Source organism: Typha angustifolia, chromosome 13, assembly GCF_048772165.1.
Source record: "Typha angustifolia cultivar Huaian chromosome 13, ASM4877216v1, whole genome shotgun sequence".
In the NCBI taxonomy this organism is placed as follows: domain Eukaryota; kingdom Viridiplantae; phylum Streptophyta; class Magnoliopsida; order Poales; family Typhaceae; genus Typha; species Typha angustifolia.
Window position 1 is genome coordinate 3,640,968 of NC_133251.1, and position 19,897 is coordinate 3,660,864.

At 37.2% G+C, this 19,897-nt stretch overlaps 3 protein-coding genes across 5 annotated transcripts; 1 reads left to right on the top strand and 2 right to left on the bottom strand.

The window, feature by feature from the left end:
* Positions 1-52: 52 nt before the first annotated feature.
* LOC140773556 (probable histone H2A variant 3) lies at positions 53-1,660 on the bottom strand. Of its 2 annotated transcripts, none has more exons than XM_073116173.1 (3): positions 1,515-1,660; positions 1,308-1,431; positions 53-618 (listed from the first exon to the last, which is right to left on the bottom strand). In XM_073116173.1, exons 2-3 carry the CDS (start codon positions 1,413-1,415, stop codon positions 322-324), a joined length of 405 nt encoding a protein of 134 aa, XP_072972274.1. In that variant the 5' UTR covers positions 1,416-1,431; positions 1,515-1,660; the 3' UTR covers positions 53-321. The 2 variants fall into 2 exon arrangements, with proteins under 2 accessions (XP_072972274.1, XP_072972276.1); XM_073116175.1 differs by having other exon boundaries at positions 1,308-1,425; positions 1,515-1,656.
* A 670-nt stretch (positions 1,661-2,330) lies between these two features.
* LOC140774644 (probable histone H2A variant 3) lies at positions 2,331-4,309 on the bottom strand. Of its 2 annotated transcripts, none has more exons than XM_073117721.1 (3): positions 4,201-4,309; positions 3,922-4,037; positions 2,331-2,893 (listed from the first exon to the last, which is right to left on the bottom strand). In XM_073117721.1, the coding sequence occupies exons 2-3, from the start codon at positions 4,027-4,029 to the stop codon at positions 2,597-2,599; spliced, it is 405 nt and encodes a 134-aa protein (XP_072973822.1). In that variant the 5' UTR covers positions 4,030-4,037; positions 4,201-4,309; the 3' UTR covers positions 2,331-2,596. The 2 variants fall into 2 exon arrangements, with proteins under 2 accessions (XP_072973822.1, XP_072973823.1); XM_073117722.1 differs by having other exon boundaries at positions 3,922-4,128; positions 4,201-4,272.
* A 428-nt stretch (positions 4,310-4,737) lies between these two features.
* On the top strand, positions 4,738-14,151 carry LOC140774047 (uncharacterized). Its single transcript, XM_073116881.1, has 5 exons — positions 4,738-4,827; positions 7,493-7,570; positions 10,730-13,126; positions 13,205-13,394; positions 13,468-14,151. The coding sequence occupies exons 3-5, from the start codon at positions 12,749-12,751 to the stop codon at positions 13,932-13,934; spliced, it is 1,035 nt and encodes a 344-aa protein (XP_072972982.1). The 5' UTR covers positions 4,738-4,827; positions 7,493-7,570; positions 10,730-12,748; the 3' UTR covers positions 13,935-14,151.
* The last annotated feature ends 5,746 nt before the right edge of the window (positions 14,152-19,897 follow it).

Below are 19,897 nucleotides of genomic sequence, written 5' to 3' on the forward strand. Positions count from 1 at the left end.
TACTAACCTCGCAAGCGCAGACGGAAAGCATATTACCTGACAACAGGGATGAAGGACAAAAGCAGGTGCAACCGTCTAATTACACAGTTTACGCACTTACAAAGTGCATTTAACTTAATAAGAGGCGCTATCCCAACTACCAAAGCAACTACAACTTTCATGTTTGGTCCCATTGATCACAATAACATAAATAAGTTACAATCATACACCTACCTACCTAACACACAATCAAAAGCCAAAATATGCATCCGAAAGTCCAAACCTAACGTTACAACCTCTTTCTAAACAGAGCCAAAGCAAAAGGGTTAAGAAGCGTAGTGATCATTCCTTGGAGGACTTATTGATGAGAGACTTGTGGATATGTGGAATGACTCCACCTCCTGCAATGGTGCCCTTGATGAGGGTATCAAGTTCTTCATCCCCGCGGATGGCCAACTGCAGGTGACGCGGCGTGATACGCTTCACCTTAAGGTCCTTGCTCGCATTTCCTGCCAACTCCAACACTTCTGCCGTCAAATACTCTAGAATCGCTGCCGAGTACACAGCTGCAGTGGCCCCAACACGACCATTTGCTGCGATCCTTGCTTTCAGCTGCCGGTGAATACGCCCGACTGGGAACTACACAGATACATAACCATTTATCAACTAATGAACAAAAACTAACTACTGCATCAACCAACTGGGAATATGGCACGTTTTATTTTGCATATGTATATGAGTGAGTGTATGCAAGATGTTTCAATATAGTGGCCTTCTATATATATATATATATAGAGAGAGAGAGAGAGAGAGAGAGAGAGAGAGAGAGAGAGAGAGAGAGAGAGAGAGAGAGAGAGAGAGAGAGAGAGAGAGAGAGAGAGAGAATGCCTATTTAAGTATAAGATGTCTGAACTAATTCTTCTAATTCAACTCCATCCTCTTAATTTAGCTATAAAAGCACATTACTCCATCTGGTAGACTTGAGTTGACATAGCAAAAGCCAGTAATTTTATCCACATTTCTTTTTGACAGGGGCTATAATTATGGATCTAGACACCCACATCATCCAAAAGTATACACAAAATAAGATGCTTTTTTTCCCAAGAAGACAGGTGCCAAGAATAGGATAATGTTTGATCTTAAAGAAAGCATTATGCCAATAGCCTTATTTTCTCATTCAGCTATCTCAGATTTATTCTAAGACCAACTAAATTTTTTTTTCCCTCCAGGATTTCCGAGAAAAGAGCACCTATGAGCATACCAAAGAAGATTTAATCTAACAAATCTCTCAACCATAACAAATAGCAAAGGAACTGCCTCCAATTCACCTGGAGGCCGGCACGTGAGGATCGCGAGACTGGCTTCTTCTTGTCCTTGTCCTTGCTCGCCGCCGTCGTCTTGGCCGCCAAAAGACCTTTTCCTCCCTTGCCCGCCATGTCCCTCTCCCTGATTCTTCCAGAGAGTAAACGGAAACCCCAGTCGGAATCGAGAAGTGAAACCCTAAGTTAGTGGAGAAAGAGAGTAGAATTAGTTACCTCTTTAGCTCTTTTCCTTCTTCGACACTTTTTTCTTCTATTATATCTCTGGGACGAAAAGGGAAGAGGAGAGAGAGAGATAGGGTTGGAATTTTGGGTATTTTTATAGACGAAGTTTTGGGGGAAAAATAGGCGGTTGCTTTCGGGGGGAGGTTTGGAATTTTGAAATTTTAGATGGATACCGGAAATGCCCTCCGACTTCACGAATTTGACACATTGGGATGGTTTGGTTACAACTACTTTGAAGGGGGAACAAAATAAAGGAAACTAAAGATGGATACTTTAATTATGTGATTAAGAGTAACTTGATGACGAGAGTGACTAGCGTCTCCCAAAAGATGTGGTTTGATTGGGTAGTGGGTTTTACACTCTTTATCTTATAATCATCACCCACTAAGGTGTATACGCAAATATAATAATTTACAAGAGTATATACATAAATAAATAAATTTTGATGGATATAATGTTTGATAAAAAAATTATTAGAACCCATGAACTAGACCTAGTAATTTATTTTTTGTTGTATCCTGCGATCATTTTTAGACCCCGTAAGGACTATTTTTTTTATTATTTTAGAAACTTTTTTTAAAAAAAAGAAGAATAAAATAATTGTTACATGTTTTTTTATTAACACCGTCAGGTGAGTAACAGAGTAAGATTTTTTTGCATCTAAACGAGGAAAAAAGAGTCAGCATGAAATACAACGTTCGCGACACTTCAAGTAGAATAATGCTGTGCATATCCAGTAAATCTGTAGGCTGTAGTTATCAAACCATAAAAGAGCATAGATATCTAGGAGATGCAAAGAAGACCACAAACACAAACATGAAGATATCATCATATATCAACATCATTTCCAGCAACAGCAGAGGCTAAACTACTGCGATTCTTAAAACTATGAAGTTAGATTACACGCCAATATATAAGAAGGCAAGTCTTTACTTAACTGGAACCAGTTAAATAACCAACTTCTGTCCTAATTAACAACCTATGTGTTCCCAATTAGAACTGAAGAAAATTAACTTGTGCATAAGCATAAGCCTCTTGGAATAAATCCCACAGATCAAGCAGCTATGTTATGATCATTCTTTTGAGGACTTGTTAATGAGGGATTTGTGGATGTGGGGGATGACACCACCTCCAGCAATGGTGCCCTTGATGAGGGTGTCAAGTTCTTCATCCCCACGGATGGCGAGCTGAAGGTGACGAGGAGTGATACGTTTCACTTTAAGATCCTTGCTTGCATTCCCAGCTAGTTCCAACACCTCTGCCGTCAAATACTCGAGAATTGCTGCTGAGTAAACTGCTGCAGTGGCTCCCACACGGCCATTTGCGGCAATCCTAGATTTCAGCTGCCGATGAATCCTGCCAACTGGGAACTACATATTTTGCAACACCAATAAAACAAGAGTTTGGCGGAATGATAACAATTACTTGAACAGCAACACAAATGCAAAGAAGTAAACTGTTTTCAAGTCTGACAAAAAATTGCAATGATGTGGGACTACAAATAAGTTAAAGGCAGCCTAATAAAACTTTCCCATTTGCAACAAAAGCCTAGCGAAAAAGTTAACCCAACATGTACCATATACCATACTTGAGGTGAGACCCCTGGCTATTAAGGTGAAAAATTGTATGTCTCACATAGCAAAAATGTTGTTAGCAAAAGAACCTTCAGTCCTCTGAATAATTGAGGGAAATATGCATCATCTCTTACGCTACCAACCTGTATCATATATTTTGTAACCCAAAGACCAACTCCACACAGGAGTGACCTTATAAATCCTAATCACGACATGATAGAGTATGTGTAAGAATATGGAGTCGCAGTTGGTGATCCTCTCTGAAACCTCCCTAAAAGTTCTTCAGGTGTTTCTGGCAAAGATATGGGCATAAATATTCACTACAAAATTTTACGCTAACTTTACATGTAAAAAGAAGCATATAATAATATGACACAATTTTGACAACTAACAGTCCAATAGAAAAGGACGATCTGCTTCAACATGCAGTAAACCCCATCAAAGATCAAGAATAATACTAAGAGATTATGTGCTCAAACACACAGCAATCAAGAATCTAAATCACGCTCAACAATTAAAACCAATTCCAGGAATTCTAATTCCGTGGTAACATCGGATTGAAGTTAAACCATCAAATTTCTCCTTAGCAATTCGATCAACTAATTTACCGACTTTTCGTAAATCTATAGATCTTTAAGACTCGCCACATATTAGATCTGGAGATATTAAAACGAACAAATATATCCTTGTACTTCAAATTTTCCATACGTCGATCTATGGATAAAAATATAGTCAATTGATCCGTTAAATTATGAGAAATCAATTCTACGTTATCTCGAAAGATGCTTCAACCAAGGCGAAGAAGATGGGATATAGTAGCTTACCTGGAGACCGGCTCGGGAAGACCGAGACACCGGCTTCTTCTTGTCCTTATCCTTGTTCGCGGCCGTCGTCTTTGCCGCCAAAAGCCCCTTTCCTCCCTTTCCCGCCATTTCTCTTGCTGAAATCGACCACAAGAACAACTAATCACCAAAAGAACCCGAGATCGCAACCCAAGGAGCAAGCGATAGAACCCTACGAGGGATCCGAACCTAGAGCAAGAAAACCCTAATAGAATCGAGAGAAGAAACCCTTAGATCCAAGGAAGAGAGATGGGAGTATACCTGTGTGGTTCCCTTTTTGCTCGAAGAAGTCGAAAGAGGAAGGATTGGTTTGGGTTTGCGGGGGCGATTTAGTAATAAAATAAACGGATTGGGTTTCGAAGCAAGGCGGTTTACCTTTGGAGGGTAGAGTGGGGATTTGCGACTTTGGATTTAATGCCTAAACTACCCTTGACATTTGAAAACATCATCCGTGGAAAATGTGAGGGTTCGATGAAAATAAATTATTTCTTATGGGTGATTTGGGGAAGTAATGGCCGAGTATCGGGGGAAGTATGACTCTATTAATTGGAGATTCGCTTATACAATCTTTACTGTAACGCCAGAGTAGTCTTAACTCGTTTACTTAGAAATAATAACTCTATTATAAAATATAAATATTACTTTATATTAAATTCGATAATTTTTATGATAATTTTATAGAAAATAAAATAGTTTTTCTTTGTTTTATATTATATTAAAGTAATTATTATATCTTTATTCGAGAATAATTTATGGAATAACATAAACGAATATGGTAGACTATAAATAGAACTGGAGTAAACGAGCTAAAAGAACGACATCTACGGTGGGAGTGAAGAAGGGAATTGAGATCGAAGAGGCGGATGGGATCGCAACCAGCGATTGCAGGTAAACTCTCATCTCGTGGTGTTTTCTTCCAATATTTCTACATCCCAGTTCGGTGTTCTTGATAACAAGGATAGATTGTTGATTTTATTCAATCTCAGTATTGGATTCTGTTATAGCGTTTGATCGCGTATAAGAAGCTCAATCTCATTTGGTTCTTGGAACTGTAAGTTCTGTGATACGAGATCAGGAGATTGGAGTAGCTTCGAGTTCTTATGATTAGGCGGATTTGGGGTCGAACTGGAAAATGTAGGCATGATGCCTGATTTGATTAATTTGACGTAATTAGTTGAGGCTATATATCATTTATATGAGTGAAAGGAAGAGAACATTGTCATTAATTTGTCTTAATCATGTTTAAATTTATCTAGAGCTTCTTTGAGGCAAGTTATGTTCAAGATTGTGCAGTCATTCTGAAATATAAGGTTTCAAACTCAATTGTAACTCCTGCAGATGCTAACAGGGTGGTAGAGTCTTTCATGTAAACTTGTTTAAAAAGGTTTTGGAATACATTTATATGGTATTCATTTCATAGGACAAACTAGTTCTTGCAAAAAGACACCCTCATTGAAATTTAGAATTGGGAAAGAGAATCGTGGTACAGTATTCTATAGTATTATCTCAATACTTTGGAATGGCTTCAAGTGCCTGTGGTCACAGACTTGGGCTTGAGCTAGAAAATGTATATATGGAGGATCTGATCCATTTTGAATAGCTTGCAACAGGTATAAGATTATCATTCTAGACAACTATTTGTTGGCATCAATAACTCGAATTGATATATCTCATTTTATGTAAATTTTTTGAAAAATATCTTTTTGATATAATGTCAAAATCCTGGCAATCTTGTTTGATATCTATTTGAAATGAGAGTTCAGAGATTGAGCCTCATTGGTTCTTTGGCTTATTTGTATCTTCATGTGAACACAACTTCCTATATCGAAAGTTATCAGCTACTCATAATTCTCTTTTATCCATAATGCTCCAATTCCAGCAAGTTGCTCTGGCTTTGCATGAGGCTAAACAACAATCAAGAACTTAGATTACTAAACTTGCCATCTTGTGGCTCCCATGGACAAATCTATCTTTGGTTCAGTGTGATTTGGTTGAAATTTTGGAAAACATCCCTACCATTTTGTTTAGGCTTATTATAAATCATCAAATCTTATCAGTTTGGAGCCCTCCCATCTTTCAAGCTGTGTGCCGACCAGCTATATACTGAAAATGCTAAGATGATTGATTTCAAAAAATGCAGTTTATTGTTTTAAAAGTAACTATAAGGCCATTTTGATATACTGGGATTTGTTGTGCATATACTGTTTCTATTTAATCATAATCACTGTCAACAGCAAATAGTCGAAACCTAACCTTAGTGCGTAACTTAGTGGAGATTGAGCAACAGAATGTTCAATCATAGTCCTGTTTATGATTGGAAAGATGTTATCTCAAATGGTTCTATGAAAGAAACCTTGATGAGAGCTTGGCACTGACTGCAAGCATTATCAGCAGCAGGTATAAGGACACTGACCAAATGGAAAGTTAAATGGACAATGTTGGTTCAGTCCTTGAAAAATTGCATGCAACAAACATCTGTTCGTTGTGCCTGTTTTATCTGTCTTTTAGTGTGAAAGATGTTTCACCAAACACCATGTGAAAAATAATATAGAGTTTTTTTTTACTAGTAGAGAAAAGGGTGTGTGGATAACATTGTTAGCTCTATATCCTATAAGAAACGGAGAAAGGGATATATAAGCCAATAAGATAGTATGCAACCTACAGTTATATTAATCTATGAGGTTGTTTTGTTTTATGTATTGAAAAAACTGTATCTACGCATATAAAGTGTAGTATAAAAACAAGGTTTTAGTTTATAGATCCCATGAAATATCTTTCTCAAGGGCTAAGATGGGCTAATATACAGTATAGTGACATTCACTCTAATTAAGTGGATGTCAAAACACATTCTCTCAACCTTTAATGGGAAGGAACGAGAGAAGATATAAACTTCTGTTTATATTGATTTCTCATTTAACACAATAGATGCTGCATCTTGAAATACATGAAATTAAACAGCCCCTACATCGATGTGGAGTTGTATACTTTCTCATCTGTGAGATTTTTAGGAAGCTAAGATTTAGCAGAGGTAAAAAACTTATATCTTCTACAGTTCATAAGTTGCCAATCAAATCAGGCAATAGGAACGTGTATAATTATCTATTGCAAATATAAAGTCAGTGAGCTTCCTTCTTAATAGGAATATTGGAGATGCTCGAGTAAATACATGTTATCCTATGTTGTGACTATGGACTTTTTAATAAGCAAGACAAAATTTATTATGCCATACACTTTGATTTGGTAAATAGGCAGAAATGTATCCCTAACATATTTATCATGTTGCAGTTTTCATTTATGTTGGAAGTCATTGTTCTCCTCTATAAAATTCTTGTAATATCTAATTTTTTGTGCTATATGATACAAGAGTGACTTTGAAAATCTTTCATCAATTAAGTTTTATTACACTATGCCTTCTCTGAATAAATGGTGAAGCTCACATACATGCACACATTCTCAGAAGCTTTTATCTGCAAATTTATGCTCAAATATGTATATATATTTTCATTTTGTAATTTTAGATGACCTGTCTATAACTCCTGTTGTACTTCTCAAGGTTTGTTTGTTCCTCCACGGTTATGATTAACAATGTGTGGGAGAAGCTCTAGCAATATCATCTGCTCTGGTGGAACTAGTAATACACCAAACTCTCCTCTTGAAACTACGCCTTTCATTCTTTGTTTCGTCAAGCTCATGTCCATTTTGTCATTTTATATTAGCTCATGATATAGCTCTTAACGATTTTTGATTAATAATTTATTTGATAATAAGGCCTACCAACATAATAGATCTGAAGTGTTGTGAGAAATCTATTTCAGCAATTTTCTTCACTTTGTGACAACAAAATACTAAGAGAACTTATTATTGTGTTGTTTTTCTTTCTTCCTTGTTTCTGTATAGCGTTCATCATCTGCAAATATGACACTCCTGTATTGTGAATATACTAGTTACATTTTATCCAAAATTAACTCTGATTTCCGTCATCAAATTAAAATCATTTCTTTCTGTTAGGTCCCCTTATGTATATTTTCATCCAATTTACTTGAGAATCATGTAAATATTTAAGGAGTAAGATGCTTATATTAATTTTCAATAGTTGCTGCACGACTAACTAAGCTACATAAGCTTATAGTGTATACATCCATAAATCAGATCATGATCACGGTATCTATTAACTGTCTCACAAAAGAACAGAAATTTATTTGTTTTAAAGCATCCGTCCTACCTCCCAATAGCTCTAATGGAAGAACACCGAGTAATGGATTGAAGTCAAGAAAACATTCCTGAATTAATTTAGTATGCAATCTGATATCTATGGTAAACTTTATAGGGGAAGTAACTTGATTTATTAAAATGACAAAGCATTCACAACTATAGTTCGGTGAAACTGAATCATTAGATTGTAGGCCTACCCCCACCTTGCAGTTGTTAGGGCATCGAATTTTTTAAAAAAAAATTCTCTTCAATAAAGCAGGTGGCCAAGTAATTTTACCTACCTTAATGTCAAATTGGCAGAATGCATATCTATAAAACTATGTGCGACAACTCCTTGGATGTAACTATCCTGATTTTGCAGTTGGCAATTAACTTGGCAGTTTGGTATCGGAATCATTGGTTCCAGCATAACAATCTCATTATGATATTGTGGTAATTGGATAAAGCAGAGCTGATGAAAGACGGAATTATCAGTCAGTTTTGAGGAAAAGAACTCTTTCAAAGATGTATAAGATTATATAAGCACAATATAGGGATGCTTTTTGTTGGAATTCAATAAATTCAATAGCTCACAACACCAAGACCTTCAGTTATTTCAGCTGATAGAAGCTATCTTACATCGACCAAACTTGGAGCTATGTCTGTTGGTTAACTCTAGACAAGTTAGCAGTAATATAGGCACAACAGTGATGCATATGGTTGAGAATTATGTTGTAGCCACCTGCATATGTCCATAATCTATAATAACTCAGTGACAAAGTAATCATACTTGAAATCAGCGAAAAGGACATAGAGCACTTTATTACTAGCTTGAGATATTCTTAATGCCTAACTATATAATGACTATTTTTTTTGCATTAGAGATTGTCTTATCTGTAATAAGAATATGAGACCAAGTACATAATCATATTGTATGAAATTTTGAGATAGACTATGAAATGCTCCAGTATCACAAACATATGACATTACAAATAATGACAATAATGGCTTATAAGTGGATGCTAATGAAATGAAGCGTGCTTATGCTATACTGGAATCCTAATTTTCTTCCTTTTTCTTCATAAGAAATGTTTGCAATAATCTGGATAGATAGTGTGTGGTGGAAACCGACATGTCTGCTGGGTTTCATTTGTCCTCCTGTTGGTATACTGAATTATTTTATAGTTACTTTTAATTTATTTTTTTCATGTTTTCTTATATTTGGATGATAATCTATGTCATCCGGAAATTTAGTTGTTCGTTCATTTATCATTATTGTATGATTACTTTTTATATAAGATGTTCTTAATGTACCTAGTAGATAAAATTGTGAGAAGTTCTTTTCTAGGTTTTCAAAATTGTGAAAAAGTTCTTTTCTAGGTTTTCTTTGAATTCCATTTCTCAGTAAAAGCCTGAAGAATATTCACTAGTAACATCCATTCAATATTTGCATTTCCTCCTGTGAAGCTAAGCAGTGCTCTATCTATTCTCCTTTATCAGGCACCATTAGTCTTGGGACTTGCCAATAGCAGTTCATCCACAAAATCTAGCAGCTACCTTTCGGGACCAGCCTTTTGAATTCACATGGCTATCAAATAGAGCCTTATAGATTTATGGGACCAAAAACTATCAGCACTGGGATTGAGGGGGATTGGCTGTGTGGAATACGTGAATAAGACATCCCATCTTCCCACAGGCCCAGTGTCATGGTTTACATAATCTCAACCATAAATATTATTGTAGAAAAGGACTTCCCGTCTTTAACTCATAAGATATGCTGAAGTCCAAGAAGTAACTTTAGAAGGATTTCACTAATGTAGCTTTGTGGTATCTATACTGAAAGAGAGATGCAGACTTGTATATGCCACTCAACATGGTTGATTTTCCTCTCTTTGCAATTCAAATCAGAGCAGCTCTTTAGAAAGTTCAACTGCTTGATGTAGTGCATATTCATATTTATTCTCAATAATTCTTTTTTGTAGAGTTCCCATTTGATCCTTTATAAACCAGGATGAAGGTTGTGTTATTTTTGTAGAATATGTATCTGACCAATAGGATGGTTGGTTTGAGCTAGATTTGGGATCTCTAGTAGTTACTTTTGTGTCCAATTTGACTTGATTTGCAGTATTAGTTATGGAGGGTTTCGTACTTCTTTTATCTCCTTTTTATGTTTTAGAATGTCTTCTGGTCAGTTAAATAGGGATAACATCAAAATCCAAGCTTTTAATGCTCATGTTGCCAAATATCTCTAAAGAGACCACACTCAGGTAACTTGCGGTCCTATTAAGTTGGGAGATGGGTTGTACTCTTTTAAAAGTTTCGATGGTTGACCAGTGTTACTAACAATGAGCAGAAGAAAATAAGCATGGAGTTATATCTGATAATATTTTTCCTCTTTTTAACTACCATTGAGACTTCGCAGCTGCCAATGTGAAGTATGTGATTGCACACTTTGTAAGTGAACAATTAATCCTGTGGATGAAGATATCCATTAGCTTTTGGCAAGCATGTTAAAGAAATGAATTTTCAACTGCTCATTTCTCTTGATTTTTCATAATTTTCTTTTTATTTGTGAAACTTGCTTTCTTGAATAATGTAGCTTCTCTGGGGGGGCATCTTATCCTGGGATCAGATGAGCTTCTTGGGGCAATTGCAGCAAATATTTGCAGGTAAATACTCAAAACTTTCTAATATTTAAGATTTTTGAGATTTACTCACTTCAATTTGTAAGAGATGGACATAACTCTAGCTGGTTTTACAAATAATCTTTTTGCTTTACATGCTCATTTTGTCAAGATGATTGGAAAATGTTGTTAGTTGAATATATGTCTATTAAAGTGCAAACTATGAAGGGCATTATGTAGGATCTGAGTCAAGTTTGAACTGAACCATTCTACTCATTTGCACCTCTTATAGTTCAGTGGAGGCAAGGATGGAGATAAATTTATGTTATTTCAGAATAGGGGGTATACCTCGTCAAATTTATTTATTTATGAAAAAATAAATATTAGATGTGACATAAGGAATTAAAATAGGAGAAAGGAAATAGAATTATTAGGTTGATAAAAAAAAACTTAAAGAGATAATAAGATATCACATCCACTTCTCAAATCCTTCGGTATAAATATTCTCCAATCTTCTCAATAATGTTTAGTGGAATTTGTCCATCTTAATATATTTGTTCTTTGAAATATATCTGAAACAATTCCTCTGAAATAAGAGCAGCTTATAAATACATGTCTATTTGCATATTAAATCTTTTTAAACTCCTTTCTTAATGAACAAGTCAACATAAGAATTATTTTTGTTGGAATCTTGAGTGATCATATAATAGAACTTGACGGGGACATCGTACCTAAATTGTTTACAAAGTTGTATTAGGATCTTACTGTATAAATTCCAGATGAAGTGAACCTCCATAAAATAAAATACCATCAGAGTTTTTCTTTGTTTATTTATTTTGTTGTCGCAATTATATTTAGGTAAGAGCAGTGAAGAGGGCAACCTGTTAATTAATTGAGCAAATTACAAATAACACCACAACCTTTGTTCTTTTGTTACAAATAAAGTCTTCTTCTTTTTCTTTTGTTTTTAACTTAGCTCTATTTGGTAAACAATACGAAGACACCAGGATTGGATAAGGGCTTCAAGACGTTATGCAACAAATTTATGTTATGATGGAAGACTACCACTCGATTTCAAGACCAATCCGAATCCCCTAAATTAATTATTAATCCGCTTGTTTCACGACTAATATCTCGGAAGATTTTCTTGGTACAGGAATTAGTTTCGATAAAGGACACGCGTCAGAAACCAAGTCGTTCGATCTTGCGAATTTGGTACCTCCGCTCCCTCTTTCGGAGTAATGAATTACGTCGAAGAGCATAATTTCTCATATTACCGGGGCCTAAATCGGAAATATCGTCCCCTCACCGCCGAATTAACTCCTCCGTTCGACGTTCATCTCCACGTCTCGCTTCTGCTACATACCACGTGTCCTGATCTGCGCGGCCTTGGAATTCAAACCATAAGCCAGGCATCGTAGCCTACTAGCTTCCCCACCGATACTTTCGGCAATGGATAATACACGCCATTTACAATGCCACGCTTCAATCAAAAAAAAAAATTTACAATGCCACGTCATACATCTAGTCCTAGTCAGCGCTTCGTTCTCCCATCTCGTCCCCTTTAAAACCCCATCCCCCCTTCCTTTCTCTTTTCCAAACGCCAGACCTCGGAGTAACGATCGCCACCGTTCGAAGGGGAGACGAGGAGAAGGGGAGAAGATAGATGGATTCGAGAGTCTAGGGATTCTGCGTATGCCTTCCCCGTACTGCCCTTTTTGCCGCCTTTCGAGGAGCAAGAATTCGAGCGGAGACTTCGAAGGAACCTTCTAGGTTTTCTGGTTCGTATGAGAGCGATCGAGGCGTGCCGATGGTGGAATGAGTTCTTGATCACGATCGTCTTCATCTCTCCTCTTTTGGAGTAAGTTTCTAGGGTTAGGATTTTGGACGTAACCTTGCCCGTTCGCTACATCGTTGCTGCGATCATCTTCTTAGGTTACGCGAGCAGTTTTTTTTTTTTCTTCAAAAAAAAAAAAATCTTGGGAGTAGAAAGAATGCCATTTCCAATGAAGGTCCAGCCGATCGACTCCAACGGGACGATCAGATGCGATCAGGCAAAGCCTGCGGCTAAGTCTCGCCTGAAGCGCCTCTTCGAGCGGCAATTCCCCGGTGTTCTGCGGACCTCGTCGGCGGAGAAGCTTTCCGGCGCCGGAGACGGTAGGGACGTAGATACCGAGCCGAGCTCGCTGTGTCTCGACAAGATGGTGCAGAGCTTCATGGAGGGTGGCGGCAACGAGAGGCTGCCGCACAACCGCAACCGCTGCAACTGCTTCCATGGCAACTCAGACGACATCTCCGATGACGAGCTCGACCTCGCCGGTGGAGATGCTTCGTCGATCGTCTCCTCCGGCGACGCCGCCGAGATCCTCAAGGTAACGATCCGGTTCAAATATCTCGTTTATCCACATCGTGATGGGATCCCTCATCATTAAATCTCCAATCGGCTTTAGGGTTTGGTGCTCTGCGCCAGCGTCGCGGAGAGGAATCTCTTAGCCGACGTGTCAAATCTTGTGGAGAAGAGCAAGAACTGCAAGCGGAAGGACGACCTCCGCGGTCTCGTCACGGCCGGTCTCCGATCCATCGGCTACGACGCCTCCATCTGCAAGTCTCGCTGGGAGAAGTTTCCTTCCTTCCCCGCCGGTAATTAATTTCCGCCACGTTTTGTTATGATTCGTGCGTTTGCTCCTCCCTCTGATTTGGACTTTGTTGGCAGGGGAGTACGAGTACGTGGACGTGATCTTGGACGACGGAGACCGGGTGCTGGTGGACGTGGACTTCCGATCGGAGTTCGAGATCGCGCGGTCGACGAAGAGCTACCGCGCGGCACTGCAATCCCTGCCGTCCATCTTCGTCGGGAAGGGCGACCGGCTCGAGAGGATTGTGGCCGTCGCTTCCGAGGCGGCCAGGCAGAGCATGAAGAAGAAGGGCTTGCACATACCGCCTTGGAGGAAATCCGAGTACATGCGGGCAAAATGGCTTGCCTCTTACGAGCGCAGCACTCCACCCAAGTCCACAGAAGTCAGAGAAGAAGAGAAGGAACAAACGGAGAACTCCGGCGAGGTGGGAGAGAAGGCAGCCATTAGTGTCGCGTGGGAGCTTCCGGAGTTGAAGCCCAAGTCGGCGGGGAGAGGCGAGAAGGTCGTAACTGGCTTGGCGTCCATGCTCCGGGAGAGATCCTGATGTTTAGTTTTTGTTGGTTTTTTGGTAATATCTTGCAAAAATGAGGCTTTTCCTTTAGGTTTTTTTTTTTTCTGGAAAGGACTTGGATCTTGGTACAACTGAGAAAATGATTAAATATCAAACAAAAGATTAAAATAATACTAAACAGATGCCACAGCATCTCTTGACAGGTATGCGTTTACGTTCTTATAATATTTCTTATTGAATATAGAATTTAGTCTTTAAAGTTTGTGGATGTATTTTTTTTTATTTTTATGGACTGCTGCTAATACTTTCGTCCTTTTGATATCTTATTTTTCATAAATAAAGACTACTCGGAATGAAAGAATAAATTGGAGAAGCCACGAATCAGTGGATTGGTGGGGGCCTGCTAGCTGCTTGAGTTTCTTCTTTCCCAAATGAAAGGATTTGACAATAGAAGGCACACGTTAGCCCATCGACACCCGTCCCGTCTAACTTGCGCCATCCTTATCCTGTTAGTTCTCCGTGCGATCTTCGATGGTTTCCGTGCGCTTTTGTTTTTACTCCCCCCACCCCACCCCACCCCACCCCACCCCCTCCCTCTTCCTTTTCTCTTCCCCTATATTTTCGAGCACCAAAACTGGCACATCTCTAACGTCCCATCTCTTAACGCGCCATACTCTCTCACTTTAGCTTGTTCCTATCCCTCCAGTCTTATCACAGTGACTCTCTCTCTCTCTCTCTCTCTCTCTACAATGATTACACTCTTTTCCTTCTCCTGACTGCAGTTGCCTAAGGAGAAGGGAATCACAACCCGCAAATTAAAAAAAGAAACTTTGTTAAGATATGCCTCCCCTGTGGGGACTTCTTCCCACTTTATGTTACCCGAGTGACGCCATGATTTAAATACTCACTTTACTATTGAGTTTCTGGCCAAATTAGTTTTTATTTAAATTTATTTTTTTCACATGGACTGTAGTCTGCTGGATAAACTGCTTATAGTATTGTATTCAGAGCTACAGTTAATTCTTTTTTTAAAAAAAATATTAAGTTTAAGATATAATTTATTTTAATAAATAAAATCTAAAGGGCATCTAATTTGGTCAAAAACTCCTTTCCTGCTATTAGCTCTTTCATAGTGATGACACTTACGATAATTAATACTGATAGCGGAGTACATCTACTTTTCAGAAAGCCACTTCCCTTACCAGCTCCACCTGTCCTTTTTCCCATCCTTACCCTGCTGCTCCTTGTTCCCACTTCCCACTTCCCATCCCATTTTGGGATTCAAATTCATTGTAGTCCTGGACCCATGTATGATGTATGGAGGAGCATCAACGACTCCTCTCATAGATGGGATGAAAAGCAAAGCAAAGAGTGATGATAGTGGATAAGTAAGAATCGTTTCAATAAATCTATCCCTTTGTGAGAGTATAATAATTATCTTGTCATTACCGGAAGAATAGAGAAGGATAATTTCCAATTTGAAGATTAAAAAAGAGACGAATTTATCTGGTGCCACGTGGACATTCCTGGCTTTTTTAAAATATAAAAAAAAATTCCGTGTCCATGATTCCCTGCAAGGCGTGCTGCGGAAGGAAAGGAGAGAGGGCGTGTATTTAAAGCCTTGGATTGCGATTGCTCTTTTGCTCAATTGGCTGGTATGTCGTCATTTAGCTTATGCTTGCTCATCATATTTATTCGTTCTATTTTCTAATTCTAGAAAGCTACTGCTCCGCTGTATGATGTGCAAGTAAAGAACCTTCAACCTGTCACAATATTAATATACTCTTTTTATCTAATCTACTCAATAAACAACTAACTTAATTTTTAATTTCTCTACAACAACTAATCTAGTTAATCTACTATCTAGCTAAACTTCTCTACAACAACCAAGCTGTTAATCTATTATCTACGTAATCTTCTCCACAACAACTAAGATATTTTTTTAACCAACTTAGAGTAAGCCAGACAGAGACAATACACTCCTTAGATATCAAGGCTCAAAAAGATTCTATTATGTGTGCCATCATATCACAATCTTATTTTACACATCACAAGAATATGTATATTATATATATATATATATATGGAAAGCCTGTAGGCAAGATATCATACATTTCAAAATAAAAAGATTACTACTAGCAAATCATTATAAGCATATTGTAAGTCCCATACATAAACAAAAAGGCTATAACTACTTAAAGAAACATCAACATCATAATAGTAAACATAATGTATCAAATTTAATGGGCTATGTCATGCCACTGTATAAGGGGCTTCCATCAACTGCCTCTGACCCTATCGGATCTGAACCAATATTGAAGTAGGCATAACAATATCCTATAGAAAACAAATAAAGCAAGGAAAACAAAAACAAAATAAATAAAAGAAATAAAAATGAAAAGGTCGGCGGCTATCTTGGCGGTTGCTACAGTAGAGGTAGTGGTGGGAGGGTGAAGATGGCAGTAAGGTAGAGGAGTTAGGAGGTGGCGACAATGGCGGCACCCTAATAACGGTGGAGGTAGATTAAGGGGAAAGAGAGAAGGTAGAACCAATGATAGGGAGGTCATTGATGGCAGAAGTAATAGTAGCAGTTAGAGCCAAGACCACTGTTGTTGTGAGTGATTGTGAAGGTAGAGGGCAGAGGAGAGGGAGAAGTGGGGAATCAGATGACGACACATGAGGCGAGGGGTTAAACTAATGGACGAACGGAAAAGAGAAAAGAAGAAATTAGAGAGAAGAGAGAAGAAAAAGGAAACCTTTTTAAAAAGGAGAATAGTGGAAAATGCGAATTAGGAGGGGAATAGTGGAAAATGCCATAGACGACTAGGAAAACATTTCTAGAAGAGAGAAAGAAAATAAGCTATCAAAACTCTAGCAAAGCTGGGGTCGGTTGCAAAAATTCTTATACTTGAAGGGTCACAAACTTAAATATGGGAGTTGATATCACCTACTAAAATAAGAGCTCAAAGAGATCAAAAGTAGGATGAAAAGGGATGGAGTGTGTTAATACATCGATCTTAATGCCACTCATTCAAATCCTAAAGTCTCGTGTATTCAGTCTTCAGACATAATCAAAATAATCAGATATGCATGATCGATATATTGGTGAACATCGAGGGAATGTCTGATCTGACCCTAATTGGTCAGCTCACACTGGAACTTTCCTCACCAGAAAAATGGTTAGGGTTTGGTAGATCAAATTGGATAACTAGTCAATCATAAGTGGACGTAAATTAACTATCAAGATAGTGATAGTGGGTGAACCAAATTGCATTTTCTGAGACTAGAACACGCTATGCTTCTATTATACACCTTTCTGAGAATTATTTTTTTTCTTAATACAAAATCAAAACAATATCATTTAGTATTATACTAAATACAAGTTGAGTTAGTATGTCTCCTTCCTACTTACTTATTCCACAGTCACATGCCTCCAGTTCTGCCCCTATGTCTGAACCCCTAATTCAGTATCCTTATAACTGTGATCCTTATCTTGTATAGTATTTTAATCTACTAGCACCTACTAATGCATAGAACTGAATAATGAGTAACCCTTCTCTAATGAAACTCTGATAGTTAATCACAGTTTAAGGGATCTAAGTACTTTGATAAACTAGAAAGCAGCCACAGACATGTGACACTAAGACTTGTATAGAAGATAATTGTTTTGTTTTACATTATATAAGTAAATGATTAAATGATTGAGCCACATCAAGATCCAAGAATGGATACAGTTCTTTTAGTGCTTATCTTCAATAATTACTCTTAATGCATCAATTAAATAGTACAAATGGAGTACACTGTGCAGCAGATCGTCTGCAGCCCTGAGCCATTAGAACCAGCTTGAAATAAATGAGTATGGATCACTAAACACTTAATAAAGGGGGTTTAATTTGGGTTTGCTGCCCCTTACATGATGCACCATTGTGTGTGAAGTTGAACGAGATTAAGAGCTAAAATCACACTAGTCATGGATTTAAAATCAAACCCACTTTAATACTATGTGAGTATAATTTGGGCTTATGGCCCATAAGAATTTGGCTCGTTGAGTTAGCCCAATTGGCTAACCTCTTTTCTAACCTTTGATTAGTTCCAAGGCTTATAGTATATATACATATATAAGCACATCTAAACTTATTAGGATTAGGGTTTGAAGTGATGGTGGTTCATTAATAGAGGGTGTAAAGTATATTTCACTCACTATCTTGTAGGCCAAACAAACTTTTGCCTTTTGGAGCATTAAACTCTTCTGCCATCATCTTGAGATACTTAGGATATACTTAGGCTTAAATGCCTCAATTACATAAATTTATGAATGCTATTTGATCATAATTGTTTCAGGGAATTGCAAATAAAGCAGGCTAAAAGTGATCTATGAATATATTTTTTTAGGAAGTTGGGCCTATTTTGTTGCTGGAAAAAGAAAAGTTAGAATTGAGATAATATAATGACTTATTATGGAGTAAAAAAAAGTTATTTTTATTTATCTTTGGGTGTTTGATTGCAAAGAGAGAAATAAGTGATCCAATGAAAATATGGATAAGATGGTGTCTGAGTGTGATAAGTTGGAATAAGGGATGAAAATGATCAAATTAATCCTATTCTCCTTTTATTAATTTAACGTAAATAGATGTTAATTATTTATTTATTTTTAAATATGAGAAATATTTTTAAAGTTAAATATTTGTTATTTGGTTTTACAATTATTATATTATCAAATCATAGTAATTTTTACAATTCTTGGCTAAAAATTGATTTGACTTTATTCATCATAATTTACACAATATATCGATGACCAATCCATATTAAGATTATTTTCACTATAAATATAGTTTATATATTATCCAAGTACTATTCAATCTATAATCTAAACCGCAATATATCATCATAAATGGTACAAATTCTAGTGATAACAAATTGGTCACTTTATTTTGGAATAAGTGAGAGATATTTTCAAAACTTTATCCCAACTAAAACTTGGGATAAAGTTATCCTAAATAAGGGGATTTATTTTATTTTTCTTATTTTAAAATCTTATCCTATGATTCACATGAATTTTAAAATAAAGAGAAGTTATTTAAGAAAACCCACTTATTCCACTCATCATATTCCTAGATTACCTTTTGACAAAGCTCTCACCCTTATCTTAACTAGCTCATCCCAATCAATCAAGAAACTTCACTGTCATGGACTTAAATGGTGTGGGGGAGATGATGATGTAACAGCCTAACCCTTCTGAAAGCTTTCTGAATCCCCTGCAAGTTGAAGCATATCCACACAAAAAGAAGAAGAAAGAAAGGACACTAAAATGTAATAAAAGCAAGGGAACTTGTGCAACAATGAGGTAAAATGTCCTTTCTTCTCAAATTTCCAGGGCTTCCAAGCCTAAAATTTTCAGGATAATATGCATTCATGAAGTGGTCCAGGAAACTAGTGATGGTCAAGAAATATGCCATAGCCAAGTTGGAAGTGAATCTGAAAGATGATCATCTTGACTTGGTTACAGGAGGGAGGCCCTCTTGAACAAGGATAGAAATCCATGTCTAGTTGTATGGTGATAGGTAGAGAATTATAAGTGATAAGTTGATGTGGATGGAAACCTGTATTGCTTAAAAGCAGCTATTATAAGAGTTCAAGCTTATGATGGCTGGTTTAAATTCTTTGGTTTCTTGCGTGGATATTCTTAATAATGGCAGTCAAGAATGGCGGATTAGTGTCATAGTCAACATTAAAGACAGATATAAAAGACAATGAGGAAGTCAGATAAGCTGTCTAACTATTAATCTCTTGTTGCATGGATGAGGACAGAGATGTTTGTTTAGAAGTATTAGAGAAGATTTGACAATTGCAGAGGCAATTGATGTATTAGGTCCAGTATTTTTCTTTGTGATCATCTAATTCATGATATGCCAATGGTCATCCAAGTCAATATAATCACTTATTAATTAATCAGCCACACTGCTAAACTCTAATTTCCAGAGTTATCAATTGTCATG

What these genes read in the sequence shown, in the direction of transcription:
- LOC140774047 (XM_073116881.1), top strand. Translation starts at nt 12,749, where the DNA reads ATGCCATTTCCAATGAAGGTCCAGCCGATCGACTCCAACGGGACGATC. An exon ending in ACGCCGCCGAGATCCTCAAG is followed by an intron (nt 13,127 to 13,204) that starts GTAACGATCCGG and finishes AATCGGCTTTAG; the next exon opens with GGTTTGGTGCTCTGCGCCAG. An exon ending in GTTTCCTTCCTTCCCCGCCG is followed by an intron (nt 13,395 to 13,467) that starts GTAATTAATTTC and finishes CTTTGTTGGCAG; the next exon opens with GGGAGTACGAGTACGTGGAC.
- LOC140773556 (XM_073116173.1), bottom strand. Translation starts at nt 1,415, where the DNA reads ATGGCGGGCAAGGGAGGAAAAGGTCTTTTGGCGGCCAAGACGACGGCG. An exon ending in CCTCACGTGCCGGCCTCCAG is followed by an intron (nt 619 to 1,307) that starts GTGAATTGGAGG and finishes GTATCTGTGTAG; the next exon opens with TTCCCAGTCGGGCGTATTCA.
- LOC140774644 (XM_073117721.1), bottom strand. Translation starts at nt 4,029, where the DNA reads ATGGCGGGAAAGGGAGGAAAGGGGCTTTTGGCGGCAAAGACGACGGCC. An exon ending in CTTCCCGAGCCGGTCTCCAG is followed by an intron (nt 2,894 to 3,921) that starts GTAAGCTACTAT and finishes CAAAATATGTAG; the next exon opens with TTCCCAGTTGGCAGGATTCA.